We start from the raw sequence: 16,656 nt of genomic DNA, 5'->3' as shown, positions 1-16,656 counted from the left end.
TTGAGTGGATTTGGGCAGAACCACCAAATAACTTGAGCAACCAAAACAAAATTATATATATATATATGAATTATTTGCTAATTTATTTTTTTAAATAATAAATAAGATTAATTAAAAATTTAATATTAATGAATAAAAGAAAAAGCAATATACATAAGACTTCCAATAGAATTTTTATTGAAAATATTTAAAAAATATATCTTTTAGAAAGAGATCATCGAATAAAGAAGTTTGGGAAGTTCCATATTAGTTCACTTTTTTTTTTTAATCTTTTTTTTTTTTTTTGGGCACATCACATCTCTATTTTTTTACACAGCATTTCGTAAAAAGTTAAAAAAAAATATACTTAATTATCTTTTTGGGTCACATTACATCTATACTTTTCTATACATATTTTCGTAAAAAGTAAAAAAGTATGTTTATTTGGCACTTCCAAAACTACCACTAAGTTGATGTTAAAAAAAATTACTTTTTATAATGGCATACATAATTTAAATATGATTTTTTAGAAATTCTTTTTAATTTAAAATTACAATAAAATATTAAATAGAATAAAAACAAATTTCTTACAAAATAAAAGTATTTGAATAAAAAAAAAGGTAACAAGGAAATTTAATATGGTATTCTTATTTAATCTGAAAATAATTTTAGATGAATAATAAATTATCACCTATAACCCTTTTCCTTTTTTAAAAAATAAAAAAGTTTAACGAAATATCACTTTTAATAAAAAAAAATAAAAAATTAAGGTTTCTTTCTAATTTATTTTAACAAAAGTAACTTTTTAACAATTTGAGCCAAATATTTCTTTATTCTTTATTTTAATTTCTTTAATTGATAATTGAGATAAATAAAAAAAATCTAATAAAATTCACCATGTTTAGTAAATACTAAAAAATTTATGTTTTGTTCTTTTTTTAAAAAAAAAATTATATTAAAAAATATTATTGTTCAAGTCCTTATAATTTAGAAGGATATAATTTTTTTTATAAAATTTAAAACAAAAAAAAATTAATAGCGATTAATAATTTGAACACATGTATTTAACACAAATTATATTTAGACCAATAATATTATGACACATGTAAATATTGAACTAATTCTAATCGTAGTAATATAATTTGAAGAAGAATTCACATTTGAAATTTTATTTTATAATTTAATAAAGGATTCAAAATTTAAGGAATGAATATTGATCTCATTTCAATTATAGTAACATAATTTAAGTAAGAATCCAAATTTGAAATTTTGTTTTCAGAATATAAAATTAATTTATAAACCAATCATATTGTAACACGTATTAACAAAAAATTAAACAAAATAAAAAAAAATGAAAAAAAGGAATTGCAACTTTCAACCTTAATGAAATGACAATATTTTGAAATTATAATAGTATATAGATAAATCATGGAATATATCATTATTTAAAACTTATGTATTATGGGATAAAAAATAAAAAATTTAGAAAATTTAGATTGGAATATTGAAGCTCCCACAGACCTTGGGGGTTAAAAATCCCCTTTTGCTTAACACGGAACTAGCATATCACCCGTGCTATGCACGGGTTATGTTTCACCACTTTGTCTTTTTTTTTTTTTTTTTTTATACTATATTAAAATTTAATATTTTAATACTAATCATATGCGTTGAACTTTTCAATGAATTCATATGTGATGGACTTTTCAAGGAATTTTTTCCATGCTTGTTCTTAATGCATTAAAATGTTATTATGAGGGATAATAATCATGTGTTGGATTTTTCAAGAAATTCATATGTATTTCACAATTATTTCTATATATGTGAATTGTGATTTTTAAATATTTTTTTTTTAAATGTCTTTTTTTTATATTATATTAAAGTGTAATATTTTGATAATAATCATGTGTTAGACTTTTCAATGAATTTTTTTTTATGATTGTTCTTAATGTATTAAAGTGTTATTATGAGACATAATAATTGTATGTACTGGGACTTTTCAAGGAATTCATATGTGTTGGACTTTTCAAAGAATTTTTTTTATATTTGGGAGTTGGGAGAAGTTAATAAATGCTAAGGTTTTTTTTTTTTAAATAAAAAATCAAAAAATTTAGATTGTGATATTGGAACTCCCACAAGACTTTGGGGGTTAAAAACCCCATTTTTCTTAATATATATATAGATAGATAGATAGATAGATATATCTTTTTATTTTTATTTTTATTTTTTTATGGTTTCTATTCAGGCATTTTTTTTTAATTTATTTAAGATGGAGTTGTGGGTATCTTTTTTTTTTAATTTAATTTATCTGTGGTTTCCATTTGTTTTTAATTATTATTATTTAGGTAAGTTATGATGTGAGTTAGATATGTGATAGACATGTGAGTTTTATTGATTTAAAGTTTATTTAGATAAACTTTAAAGATTTTTTTTTTTTTTAGTTTTATAGTTTTTTTTTTGTTATGTTATAATATAATATATAAAATATAGGTAGATATCTACAACTTTAATAAAAAATATTATCTAATTTTTTGGGGAAGAGAAAATGAATGCAAGTTTTAATTTTTTTTTTTGAAAATTTGTGAGAGAGATTAGGAGGGAGAGATTATGAAATATTTTTGTTATTAAATAAATAAATCAGTCAATAGTTTTTTTTAATCTATTTTGTAAATTAAAAATCAATAATTTTAGAAAATTGATTAATTTGTCCCATTAAGTGACTTAAAATTTTGATAGATATACATAAAAAAAAAAATACATAATTATATTATTAAATCATAATTCAAATTTAGATGTTATATCTTTTTGAGATCTATAGCTAAATTCTTATATTTTTTATTTTTATTTTTGTGTGTAACCATAGTGTATGGGAGAAATTGAAAAGGGTGTTGCAATAATTATGAGAGAAGTCAATAGAGATTGTGGGTTAGGAGAAATCAATAAATGCTGAGATTTTTTTTTTTTAAATCAAAAAATTAGAAAATTAGGATTAGGAGATTGGAGCTCCCACAGGCCTTGGGGTTAAAAACCCCATTTTGCTTAATATATAGTATAGACTAGCATATCACCCGTGCTATGCACGGATTGTGTTTACAATTATCTATATATGTGAATTGTGATTTTTAAATGTTTTTTTTTTCTTTTTTATATTATATTAAAGTTTAATATTTTGATAATAATCATACTAGCATATCACCCGTGCTATGCACGGGTTGTGTTTCACCACTTTGTCTTCTTTTTTTTTCTTTTTTTTATACTATATTAAAATTTCATATTTTGATACTAATCATATGTGTTAGACTTTTCAAGGAATTTTTTTCGTGCTTGTTCTTAATGTATTAAAATGTTATTATGAGAGATAATAATCATATGTTAGATTTTTCAAGGAATTCATATGTACTTCACAATTATTTTTATATATGTGAATTGTGATTTTTAAATGTCTTTTTTTTATATTATATTAAAGTGTAATATTTTGATAATAATCATATGTGTTGGACTTTCAAGAAAATTTTTTTTTATGATTGTTCTTAATGTATTAGTGTTATTATGAGGGATAATAATCGTGTGTGTTGAGACTTTTCAAAGAATTTATATGTGTTGGACTTTTTAAAGAATTTTTTTTATACTTAGGGGTTGGGAGAAGTTAATAAATGCTAAGGTTTTTTTTTTCTAAATAAAAAATCAAAAAATTTAGATTGAAATATTGGAGCTCCCACAAGACTTGGGGGGTTAAAAACCCCTTTTTTCTTAATATATATAGATGGATAGATAGATAGAGAGATATATCTTTTTATTTTTATTTTTATTTTTGTGTGATTTCTATTCAGGTATTTTTTTTTCAATTTATTTAAGATGTAGTTGTGGGTATCTTTTTTTTTTTAAATTTAATTTATCTGTGGTTTTCATTTATTTTTAATTATTATTATTTAGGTAAGTTATGATGTGAGTTAGATATGTAATAAACATGTGAGTTTTATTGATTTAAAGTTTATTTAGATAAACTTTAAAAAAAAAATTAGCTTTTTTGTTTTTTTTGTTATGTTATAATAGAATATATAAAATATAGGCAGATATCTACAATTTTAATAAAAAATATTATTTGATTTTTTGGGGAAGAGGAAAAGAATGCAAGTTTTAATATTTTTTTTTGAAAATTTGTGAGAGAGATTAGGAGGGAGAGATTATGAAATATTTTTGTTATTAAATAAATAAATCAGTCAATAGTTTTTTTAATCTATTTTGTAAATTAAAAATCAATAATTTTGGAAAATTGATTAATTTTTCCCATTAAAAAAAAATTAGTTTTTTTGTTTTTTTTTTTTTGTTATGTTATAATAGAATATATAAAATATAGGTAGATATCTATAATTTTAATAAAAAATATTATCTGATTTTTTGGGGAAGAGAAAAAGAATGCAAGTTTTAATATTTTTTTTTGAAAATTTGTGAGAGATTAGGAGGGAGAGATTATGAAATATTTTTGTTATTAAATAAATAAATCAGTCAATAGTTTTTTTTAATCTATTTTGTAAATTAAAAATCAATAATTTTGAAAATTTGATTAATTTTTCCCATTAAGTGATTTAAAATTTTGATAGATATACATAAAAAAAATACATAATTATATTATTGAATCATAATTCAAATTTAGATGTTATATCTTTTTGAGATTTATAGCTAAATTCTTATCTTCTTTTTTTTATTTTTGTGTGTAACCATAGTGTATGGGAGAAATTGAAAAGGGTGTTGCAATAATTATGAGAGAAGTCAAAAGGGATTGTGGGTTGGGAGATGTCAATAAATGCTGAGGTTGGGTTGGAAGAAGTTAATAAATGCTGAGGTTTTTTTTTTTAAATCAAAAAATTAGAAAATTAGGATTAGAAAATTAGAGCTCCTACAGGCCTTAGGGTTAAAAACCCCTTTTGCTTAATATATAGTATAGATAATTATAAATATTTATATTTGTATTAGATTTTTTTTAATATATAAATTATGTTTTTTAAGATTTTTTATAAAAATAATTTAACAATCTTATCACTAAGCATAGTGTATGAGGGAAGTTAAAAAAGATACTGCAGTAACTATACACGGATTGTATCTATAATTATTTGTATGAGGAGATTTCAAATGCTGATCAGGGGATTGTATCAATAAATACAGGCATGTGGAAAAACATGTGGATTGAAAAAAGTTAATAAATGTTGATCAGGGAATTTTGACCAAATCAATAAATGTTGAGTTTTTCTTTTTTTAATAAAAAATATAAAAAATTTAGATTCGGATATTGAAACTCCCACTGGCCTTAGGGGTTAAAATCCCTTTTTGCTTAATATATAGTATAGATATAGATAGATAGATAGATATAGATATAGATAATATAATATAGATAGATGTGTTGAAATTTTCAAGAAATTTTGTTTATGCTAGTTTTTAATGCATTAAAGTTTAATTATGAGGGGGTTTTGACCAAATCTCCCAAAAGGTATGAGGATTGGGAGAAATTAATAAATGCTGAGGTTTTTTTTTTTTAAATCAAAAAATTAGAAAATTAGGATTGGGATATTGGAGCTCCCACAAGCCTTGGGGGTTAAAACTCCATTTTGCTTAATATATAATTAGCATATCACCCATGCTATGCACGGATTGTATTTACAATTATCTATATATGTGAATTGCGATTTTTAAATGTCTTTTTTTTTTCTTTTTTTTAAATGTCTTCTTTTTTTCCTTTTTTATATTATATTAAAGTTTAATATTTTGATAATAATCATATGTGTTAGACTTTTCAAGGAATTAAATGTCTTTTTTTTTATTATTATATTATATTAAAGTTTAATATTTTGATAATAATCATATGTGTTGGACTTTTCAAGAATTTTTTTTTTTATGCTTGTTCTTAATGCATTAAAATGCTATTATGAGAGATAATAATCATATGTGTTGAGACTTCTCAAGGAATTCATGTGTTAGATTTCAAAGAATTTTTTATGTTTGTTCTTAATGCATTAAAGAGTTATTATGAGGGTAAGACTTGGGGGTTGAGAGAAGTTAATAAATGCTAAGATTTTTTTTTTAAATAAAAAAAATCAAGAAATTTAGATTGGGAGATTGGAGCTCCCACATGGCTTGGGGTTAAAAACCTCATTTTGCTTAATATATAGGATGGATGGATAGATAGATAGATAGATAGATAGATATAAACATATAGATAGATAGATAGATGGATAGATAGATGGATAGATATAGATATGACACATACCATTTATATGACACAAGGACCAAAGTACCGGGACAATTGCTGCAATTTGCCCTCATCTAAATTAAAGAGATTTAAAAAGTAAAAAAAAAAAAATTATAATATTAAAAAATGTTCACTAAAAAAATATAGATTAAAAATTAAAAATTAATTATTGAAAACTCAATACTAAACAAGGTAATGTTTTCTATTAATTTTGAAAATTAAAAAATTATTATTAATTTTTCCTCTGTTTTTTTTCTCACAAAATTTTTTTTTTTTTTTTTTTTTGAGAGGGGTTTTGACCTGCGATTTTTCTAAAATGAGTCTTCTAGACGGAAAGGGTAGAATTGGTTCAAACAATGAGAAAAAGTGCTTATGCAAAGGGCGCCTTCACTATGAGAAAGAATAGTCGGTTTTGCATAGGGTGCCTTTTTGGATAATAGCTTCAATACTGGCATGCATGAAGGGCTTAAGTGTGAGACATATGAGAGGGGCTTTAGTGCGAAAATAAAAGAAATGGTTTACAGAGTGTCTTCTTGCTTCACGACTTCAATACTTGTGAGAGAGAAGTAGGCTCAAGTGTGAGAGAGAAGTAGGCTCATGTGTGAGAGAGAAATGAAGGTTTCTAGGAAGTGTCTTCTTGGGTTGCGACTTGAGTGTCCGTGCACATGAAAATGAGTGATAAGGGTTAGAGTGTGTCTCTTGGGGTGACGGTTTCAGTGCTCTGAAACACAAAACCATAGCATTTTAATAAAGAGAAATAATTAGTGATAAAACATTTTTGTCTCCTTAAATACAAGAACAAAAAATTTATTATTTGTGACGAAATATTTTTGTCTTCCACAACATAACCTTATAAGACGAAAAATATATTTATCGCGCAATCAATCAGAATTTATTAGTGACGAAATATTTTCATCTCCCACAACTTATTCTTCCAAGACAAAAATATATTTGTCGCCCATTTAATAGAAAGATGAAACGGCATCGTTTGCATGATGGAGTGTTTATTGGTGATGAAATATTTTCGTCTTCCATAACTTATCATTCCTAGACAAAAATATATTTGTCGCCTAATAAATGGAAATATGCAACGACATTGTTTAATAGGTAGGGAATTTATTGGTGACGAATTACGTTCGTCGCAAAAAATATATATATATTGTGACAAAAATGTTCGTCTCCAATGAGCTAAAATAATTTGCACCAATGCAAATGAAATTGGCGCCTGAATTTTGTAGACGAAATTTTTTTTCGTCTCCTATACATTTGAGAAAAATTAAAACAAACGACAAAATTAATATTTTGTCATCTTTGGGTTAAATTTTAAGTCACCAAATTTTGTCACAATAGCCTAGATTTCTTGTATTTTGTTTCCTTATTTAATTATTATTATTATTTTTTTGTTTTTGTGGAGAGGGGTTTACTGTGAGAAAGAATAGTAGCTTTGCACAAAATGTTTTCTTAGATAACAATGTTTGCATGCACAAACGGCTTAAATGTGAGAGAGAATAGAGAAACTTCAGTGCGAAATAGAAGAGATGGTTTATAGAGATTGTTTTCTCGAGTCACAACTTCAATACTTGTGAGAGAGGAGACTCAAGTGCGAGACAGAAATGAGGATTTGTAGAGGGTGTCTTTTCGGGTCACGACTTTAGTATTTGTCTGTGTGTGAAAGTAAGTGATTAAGGTAAGAGCATCTCTTAGTTTCTAACGACATTTTAATAAAGAGAAATAATTAGTGAGAAAATATTTTCATCTCAAACTCATATGTTCGTTGCCTAATCAACAAAAATACAAAAACAATGTTGTGTGGGGATGGAGAATTTATTGGTGATGAAATATTTTCGTTTCCTTTAACTTAACCTTATGAGACGAAAATATATTCGTCGCACAATCAATCAAAATGCAACACGACACATGGAGAATTTATTAGTAACGAAATATTTTCGTCTCCCAAAACATATCCTTCCGAGACAAAAATATATTTGTCGCCTAATTAACAGAAAAATAAAACGAGCATGAAGGATTTATTGGTGATGAAATTTTTTCGTCTTCCATAACTTATCCTTCCCAGACAAAAAATATATTTGTCACCAAATAAATAAAAAAATGAAACGACATCGTGTAATAAGTTTGGAATTTATTGGTGACGAATTCCTTTTGTGGCAAAAAACTTTAAATTTTGTGACAAAAATGTTCGTCTCCAATGAGCTAAAATAATTGGCGCCAACAAGAAAAAAAATTGGTGCCTCTTTTTTTTTCTGACAAATTAATTTTTTCGTCTCCTATAGTTTTGAAAACAATTAAAAGAAACAACAAAAATAATATTTGGTCATGTTTGGGTTACATTCTAAAACGAAAATAAATTTTATCACCAAGTTTTAAAAATTAATTATTGAAAACTCCATACTAAATAAGGTAATGTTTTCTATTAATCTTGAAAATTACAAATTTTTTATTATTTGTTTCTCTGTATTTTTTCTCACAAAAAAAAAATAGCTACATTAATTATCTTTTTTTTTTTTTTTTTGGAGAGAGGTTTTGACCTTCGATTTTTTTTGAAATGGGTGTTCTAGACGGAAAGGGTAGAGTTGGTTCAGACAATGAGAAAAAGTGTTTGCGTGCAGGAGGGGCCTTCACTGTGAGAAAGAATAGTGGGTTTGCATAGGTGCCTTCTTGGATAATAGCTTCAATGTTGGCATGCACGAAGGGCTTAAGTGTGAGACAGAAGAGATAGGCTTTAGCGCAAAATAGAAGAAATAATTTACAGAGTGTCTTCTTGAGTCACGACTTCAATACTTGTGAGAGAGGAGTAGACTCAAGTGTGAGAGAGAAATGAGGGTTTGTAGAAAGTGTTTTCTTGGGTCACGACTTCAAGGTCCTTGTACATGAAAATGAGTGATAAGCATCAGAGTGTATCTCTTGGGGTCACAGTTCCAATGCTTTGAAACACAAAACCACGGCATTTTAATAAAGAAAAATGATTAGTGATAAAATATTTTTGTATCCTTCAATACCAGAACAAAGAATTTACTATTGGTGATGAAATATTTTTGTCTTCCACAACTTAACCTTATGAGACGAAAAATATATTCGTCACGCAATCAATTAGAATTTATTAGTGACGAAATATTTTCGTCTCCCACAACTTATTCTTCTGAAACAAAAATATATTTGTCACCTATTTAATAGAAAGATGAAATGGCATTGTCTGCATGATGGAGTGTTTATTGGTGACGAAATATTTTCGTCTTCCATAACTTATCCTTCGCAGACAAAAATATATTTGTCGCCTAATAAATAGAAATATGCAACGACATCGTTTAATAGGTATGGAATTTATTGGCGACGAATTACGTTCGTCACAAAAAAAAATTATATTTTGTGACAAAAATGTTTGTCTCCAATGAGCTAAAATAATTCGTGCCAATGCAAATGAAATTGGCGCCTCATTTTTGCACACGAAATTTTGTTTTCGTCTCCTATACTTTTGAGAAAAATTAAAATAAACGACAAAATTAATATTTCGTCATCTTTCGGTTAAATTTTAAGACAAAAAAATTTCGTCACCAAATTTTGTCACAATAGCGTAGATTTCTTGTATTTTTTATTGATTTTAAGCATTTGGTGACGAAATTTGGTTTTCTTCTCTAAAAATAATACATTTGGAGACGAAATTATTTCCTCTCTAAAATTTTTTACAATGGTGACGACAAATTTCGTCTCCAAAATGGCGCCAAATCTTCCACCAAATTTTCCAGAGGCGGGAAATTGTTTTCTGACGAAAAATAAAATTTAGAGACGAATAAAATTTTCGTCACCTATTGTTTTATTTGATTTTAAGCATTTGGTGATGAAATTTGGTTTTCGTCTCTGAAAATAATATAATTGGAGGCGAAATCTTATTTTCATCACTAAGACATGCATATTTGTAGACTAAATATTTTTTCGTCACGCGTTTTCGTCACCATAGACCTTTTTTTGTTGTAGTGATGGTTAAGTGCTAGAATTGAGAAAACAGCAATAATAAGAACTTCCAAATATCAGTCATACCACAACAGGTAAAAGACCGACCTAAGCGTATTAGGAATTTCAGATAAACATATGTCTTTCAATATTCATATTCAGGCTCATTAAGCACTTATAATTCTTATATTCCAGCAACTAAAACAAGAACCATGAAGGAGATAATTTGAAAAGATATTAGGCATCTGAACAGATTACCAATTTCAATTACCACAGATGACAAGGAATAATCACAAGAGAATATGCATATCCTAGATACAAGAACAGGATAAACTTCTCGACATTTGACTTTGAGTTGTTATAGACACAGAAAGTTATGCATAGACATCTCAGAGTCCCAATCCATTGATGGTAAGAGCTTAAGGATGAACAAGTTCATAAAGATTGAATTATTCTCAATTGACACATTGATGGAGCAGGCATAATATCACCGTAATACAAGTTTCTAGCAAGATACGATTATGGAAGAGAGTACTGGAAATACAAACATGTTTAATTTATATAAGAAACAATAAAGCAACACTTCAGACAATGAATCACAAAAATGACAGGTTCCTACAATACCTGAATCGTGGCTAGGGCTGTGGATGACTCAAGAGCTCGATGCTCCAATTCTACTTCCCTTTCCATAGCAGGCTGTACAATCATATAAATTATATGTGTTACAACCAGGAAAAAAAAAAAAAAAAAAACATAAATTTTAGAAGAAGAATACTGGTATAGAAAATAAATTTTAGATAGAAGTATAGAAAATAAATTTTAGAGATTAACCATCTTTGTAGCATTGTATGCAGCACGCTCTTCTTCTGCTCTCCGTTCTACAGAAGCCAACTCCTCCCTTACAGCCTGGAAGTGCCCCCCCCAAAAAAAAAAATAAAATAAAATAAATAAGTTCTGATCAATATTGAAATTCTACACTAAAACTAGCTGCAAAGGTATGCTAGGGATACACAAGGTGAACTTCCATGTGGACAAGAACCAGTCAGCTTACTTGCATCATCCTCGTCTCTGTCATTATAGACTCCATGTTAGCCTGATCAAAAGTAATGGTGCAGTGTTACAAAAACACAACGATGAAGTGTTACAAAAAGTTACAAATATATAATGAATCTGAATCAGAGCCACAACAAGACTGCATATAAAATAAAATAAAAAATTTAAAAAAGGTGTTTAAATTAAAAGAGAAGATAAACCAAAGAAAGCACTTTATAATATGAGTAACGATTCATCCCCCTTTTCCCCCACCCCCTTTGACCCCCTCTCTCTCTCATTGGTTACCTTTTCTTTTACTTTTTCTTTTTTTTCCTGCTCCTCCAATCACCACCTGCCACGTGGCAAAGGGGGGTGAGGGGGTGACCCCCAAAAGGGGGTCCCAAGCATTATTCTTATAATATAATTCCCAATAGAGTTTCCCTTCTTTGTACCAAAAGAAGCGAAAAAATTAACGTTGTATTTGGTTGGAAGATTTAGGGAAAGATTTGGAAAGGGAAAGAGAAAAAATGTATGAAACTAAGTGAAATATAAATATATTTTATTCACATTTCACTTATATTTTCCATTTACCTTTCCAAGTTCCTCCTCAAATCCCCCAACCAAACACAAAATAAGTGATAAATTAGTATGACCACTTCTAGAGATGAGCTCTCTGTCTTTGAAATTGACCCATTTTCAATGCTCTGAGAAATGTTTCCCACATTTCTTTGCCATGTTCATAATTTGGAAACTAAATTTGCAATTTTAGACACTTTGACGACAATTCTTGGCCTCCGTTTGGGAAGTGTATTGGCTTTTTGACTTTTTTGACTATTTTAGCTTGGGGCTAAAAAACCTGATTTGGGAAGGGCTTTTGGTTTTTTTGGTTTTTTTGACTTTTTTGTGAGAGAAAGAATAAATGATTATGGGTTGGATGTGATGTTTTGCCTTCTTGGGTTAAAAAACTTATTTTGTTTTTTGTGACTATTTTAGCCAAAATAGCCTTCAAACCAACTTCCCAAACGGAAGCTTGGACACCCCCAGACCCTGAACAGATAACCTCACCCTTGCTAAAGGGACTCCTGATCAATTTCTTGGAAATAAAATAGCCTGTCCTGAGTGTGCCTTAATTTTTTTCTAAAAGTAATTTGAAGCATGCAATTGACACTTCCAGCATAAATTTAAAAAAAAAAAATGGTTATAGAGGATAAGGTAGCCCTGCCCAACCATGTCTGCTATTACAAGCCCTCTAATTTCTACAGGGGCCTCATCCAAGACTACAAGAGGCTCAGCTTGATTAGCTCCTAACTTCGCAAGGCCATCCGCACTGTTGTTCCCTTCACGCAAAACATGCTGCATGATATATCCACACCTTTGCATAAGGAATTTAGAGGAGTCCACCAAACTTATAACCGAAGAAGAGACCACGGATCTTTCTTTCAATAACTCAATTGCAGATGATGAATCCGTTTCAATAGTGAGATCTTTATACCCTTTCTCGAAGGCTATAGCTAAGCCTCGGTAAATAGCCCAAAGCTCCGCCTCTAAACTTGTACAAACACCAAGCTTCCCATAATAACCCACAAGCCACATGCCTCTCTCATCTCGAATAAGACCGCCAAAGCCTCCTTCCCCAGGGTCTCCTTTTGTGCTACCACCAATGTTCAACTTTAGTCTACCTACACAAGGAGGGCACCAATTAATAACCACATCACAAATACTAGGATGCAAAACAGAAGGTCTAAATGCTTCCTTGATATCAGAAGCATATTTACTTGAAAGCACAATACTTTGATACCAATGGAAATCAACATTGTCAAAAACTTTTTTGTTAAGGTCTTTCCAAATTTGCCAAAGAGTAGCAGCAAAAAGAGTAAGATCCAAATTAGCAGAAAGTTTGTTTTCAAGATTAGATTCCAACCAATTTATCAAAGGAATATGACGAGCCCTAGACAACCACTCCAAACGACCCATACTGCTCCACATAATGACTGCTTTGGGGCAGTCTCTGAAAATATGATCAATATCTTCTCACTGACAACCACATCTGCTACACTCAGCAGAGTCAATAAGACCTCTCTTGATTCTTAGGCTGTTCGAGAGTAACTTGCCATTCAAGGCAAGCCACACAAAGCCCTTAATTTTTTTGGGGAGCTTCATCCTAATCTCCTACCCAAATTGTAGACAATAAATTCTGGGTGGGGACCACATCAAATTCATTTTCCGAGAAAACAAACAGAGCTAAACAGTATAAAAACCATTTCAGAAAACCCAAAAGTAAGCAAAACTCCAACCATCACAACAGACAGTATTGAAAAAGAAAAAAAAAAGTTACTTGGTGAATTCACTGGACTATAGCAATCATCTGAGCTCCGTTTATGAGGTGAATGATAAATGCCTTGTTGAGTAGGAGCTGTAGCGTAGTCCTTGGCTAAACACCTTATGAAACCACTCAAACTATAGCGAATTTTTTGTGTGCATATTTTTCTGAGGATCTCAAGGGACACCTCTTCGCCGAGCAATTCAAGCTGTTTTCGGGCCGAAGTATCTGCAGGCGGTTTACATTGCTCGATACAGATTTTCTGGAGCATCGATTCGACGGATTGGGGGAGACGAACTTCAGAGAAAAGTTCAGCCATAGTTGGTTTCCGCTTGTTTCCAGAGAAAAAATAAATTAAGGAGTTGCGATTTCAGAGGATTTGGAAGGAGATTGAATTGAAGAACAAATTCGAAACTCTGGCTGGAGAGATGAGAGGGAAGGCCTATTGGGAGAGCTAGTTTTTCAACGACATAGGAAAGTGATGAACAGGATTAATGATTGTTTCTCGAGAAAATTTGGAGCTAGAGATTTTCTCACAAAAAGCAACAAGATTTTCTCCCTCGGTTTCGGTTGGATTCTGGAATTGAAATTCCTGATTGTGAGATGAAGTGATGTGTATTTATAGGCTAATTTTTGGAACTACACTAAAAAAATTAATTTTTTGATTTTTTTAATATATAAATCTTTAAATATATAACAAAAAAAGTAAGGAAGTAATTTGATTAAAAACGGGGCACTTTGAAAAGTTGAGTAAAAAGTTAATTTTTTAATTTTTTAATTTTTTTAGTCAAAAAAAAGTTAATTTTTTTTTTATCTAAAATAATTTAATTTTTTGTCAAAAAAATCAAAAAGTCAATTTTTTACCGACTTTTCTAAACACCACAGCGTACTGTCAAAGAAAAATGATTGGGAGCTCTAATAAAGGAGTTGTAATAAGAGTGAATCCCACTACGATATTATGTTTTGGCCTTAGTTTTATTTTTTTTTATTTTTTTTATTTTTTGGAACATCAGTAGAGCTCTAAAATTAGAGGATTGTATAATTGCTCTACTGTCAAAATAGGTCATAGTCTCCGTTTGAAAAGTGAGTTGATTTTTAATTTTTTTACTTTTTTAACTTGGAACTATGATTTAAAATAGATTTTTTTATTTTTTTAACCTTTTTTTAATGAGGTGGCCACATGTAAAATAACTCAAATGCCCTTATAATCAAAGTACCAAACGGCTGACTAATGGCCTGGTGTTTGCTTTAAATTTTTTTTTATTTTTTTGAATTTGTATATTTTTTTGTCTGCTTTTTTTTTTTTTTTTTTTTGAAAATTATGTGGAAATTTTTTTACAATTGCGTTATTTTCTTGTCTTTTTTCCAGAGTTTTTTATTAATTTGTTTCTTCATTCTGGAAAAGGCGCTGTTATTATTATTATTATTATTTATTATTTGGTTTCTTGGTTTTGTTTCAATTTTTTTTTTATTAATTTGTTTCAATTTTTTTTAGTTAATTTTTTTTACTCACAAAAATACTAATTTCGGTTTCATTAATGTTTTTTTTTTTTTTTTGAAAAGGCTTTTTGTGTTTTTTTTTTTTTTTACAAATGGCATGGACAATGATAATTTCGGTTTTTTATTTAATTTTTTATTTTTTCCTGTTTTTCGAAAAGGCTTTTTTCAATTTTTTTTTGTAAATGACATGGAAAATGAATTCACAATGGCGTTATTTTCTTGTCTTTTTTTTTCATAGTTTTTTATTAATTTTTTCTTGATTGTGGAAAAGGCGTTATTAATTATTTTTTATTTTTTTTATTAATTTGTTTCTTGGTTTTGTTTCAAATATTTTTTTGTTTATTAATTTGTTTCAATCCTTTTTATTTATTTTAGTAATTTGTTTCAATTTTTTTTAGTTAATTTTTTTACGCACAAAAATGCTAATTTTGGTTTCATTAATGTCTCTTTTTTTTTTCCTTTTCTTTTTTTTCGAAAAGGCTTTTTATGTTTTTTTCGCAAATGGCATGGACCAATGATAATTTTAGTTATTTTTATTTTTATTTCTCCCTATTTTCCGAAAAGACTTTTTTCCAATTCTTTTTTGTAAATGACGTGGAAAATGAATTCACAATGGCTTTATTTTCTTGTCCCTTTTTTTTCATAGTTTTTTATTAATTTGTTTCTTGGTTTTGGAAAAGGCGTTATTAATAATTTTTTTTTATTAATTTTTTTCTTGGTTTTGTTTCAAATATTTTTTTTGTTTATTAATTTGTTTCAATCTTTTTTATTTATTTTATTAATTTGTTTCAATTTTTTTATTTAATTTTTTTTTTTACACACAAAAATGCTAATTTCGGTTTCATAAATGTTTTTTTTGTTGTTGTTTTTTTTTTTTTTTTTTTTTTGGAAAAGGCTTTCTATGTTTTTTTTCGCAAAGTACGTGGACAATGATAATTTCGGGTTTTTTTTTTTTTTTCTCCCCCTGTTTTCCGAAAAGGCTTTTTTCCAGTTCTTTTTTGTAAATGACATGGACAATGCTAATTTCGATTTTATTTACCGTGTACAGAGATACATATTGTACATTATAATATACTTACATACAACCTCTTCCGCATGGCTTACCAATGTTACAAGCCTACGAATATTAGATGAACTTTATATATTTTCTAAAAAGCCGTTATTACGCAGGTACACTAACTTGTCCTGTATGCAAAGTCACACCAATGGCATATGCGAGTCCTCATTCCCAACCATTAAACCATCATCATCATGTTCAACTTCTAGTATAGCATTTACAAAAGCTATAGCCTCTTCTTCATTGAAACGGGGATTAACAGTTGTTGGATTGCCTGTATTTCGACATATATAATTATGTAATGCCATTGACGCACCTACTAACTGAACTTGCACATTTACAAAATCATACCGAGGCATGTCTCTAATAAACCCCCATTGATTTTTTCAGGCACCGAAAGTCCGTTTCACTACACTGCATAACGACGAGTAACTTTGTTAAATAATTCCCTAAGGTTGTTTGCTATCCTATTCCCTTGACTAATACGGAATTGTTAGTGGTGGTAACGGCTGCCTTTGAAAGGTGCTAAGTAACCTACCTGGTTCGGATAGCCAGCATTGA

At 28.4% G+C, this 16,656-nt stretch overlaps 1 protein-coding gene across 1 annotated transcript in view; it reads right to left on the bottom strand.

Annotated features, from left to right (window-relative positions):
• LOC114319987 (uncharacterized) overlaps positions 1–14,132 on the bottom strand; it is a 36,267-nt gene extending 22,135 nt beyond the window's left edge. The window contains exons 1-5 of the mRNA XM_082870435.1: positions 13,554–14,132; positions 12,446–12,897; positions 11,238–11,279; positions 11,018–11,092; positions 10,811–10,882 (exon numbers count right to left, since the gene is read on the bottom strand). Of these exons, the coding sequence (XP_082726561.1) occupies positions 10,811–10,882; positions 11,018–11,092; positions 11,238–11,279; positions 12,446–12,897; positions 13,554–13,857 (945 nt within the window). The 5' untranslated portion in view covers positions 13,858–14,132. The remainder of the gene's footprint in view (positions 1–10,810; positions 10,883–11,017; positions 11,093–11,237; positions 11,280–12,445; positions 12,898–13,553) is intronic.
• Between the last annotated feature and the right edge of the window lie 2,524 nt (positions 14,133–16,656).

This window comes from Camellia sinensis, chromosome 5 (genome assembly GCF_055761805.1).
Source record: "Camellia sinensis isolate YWXY chromosome 5, ASM5576180v1, whole genome shotgun sequence".
NCBI classification, from domain to species: Eukaryota; Viridiplantae; Streptophyta; class Magnoliopsida; order Ericales; family Theaceae; genus Camellia; species Camellia sinensis.
The sequence above is the reverse complement of the archived record's forward strand: the minus strand, read 5'-3'. Positions and strand labels throughout refer to the sequence as shown.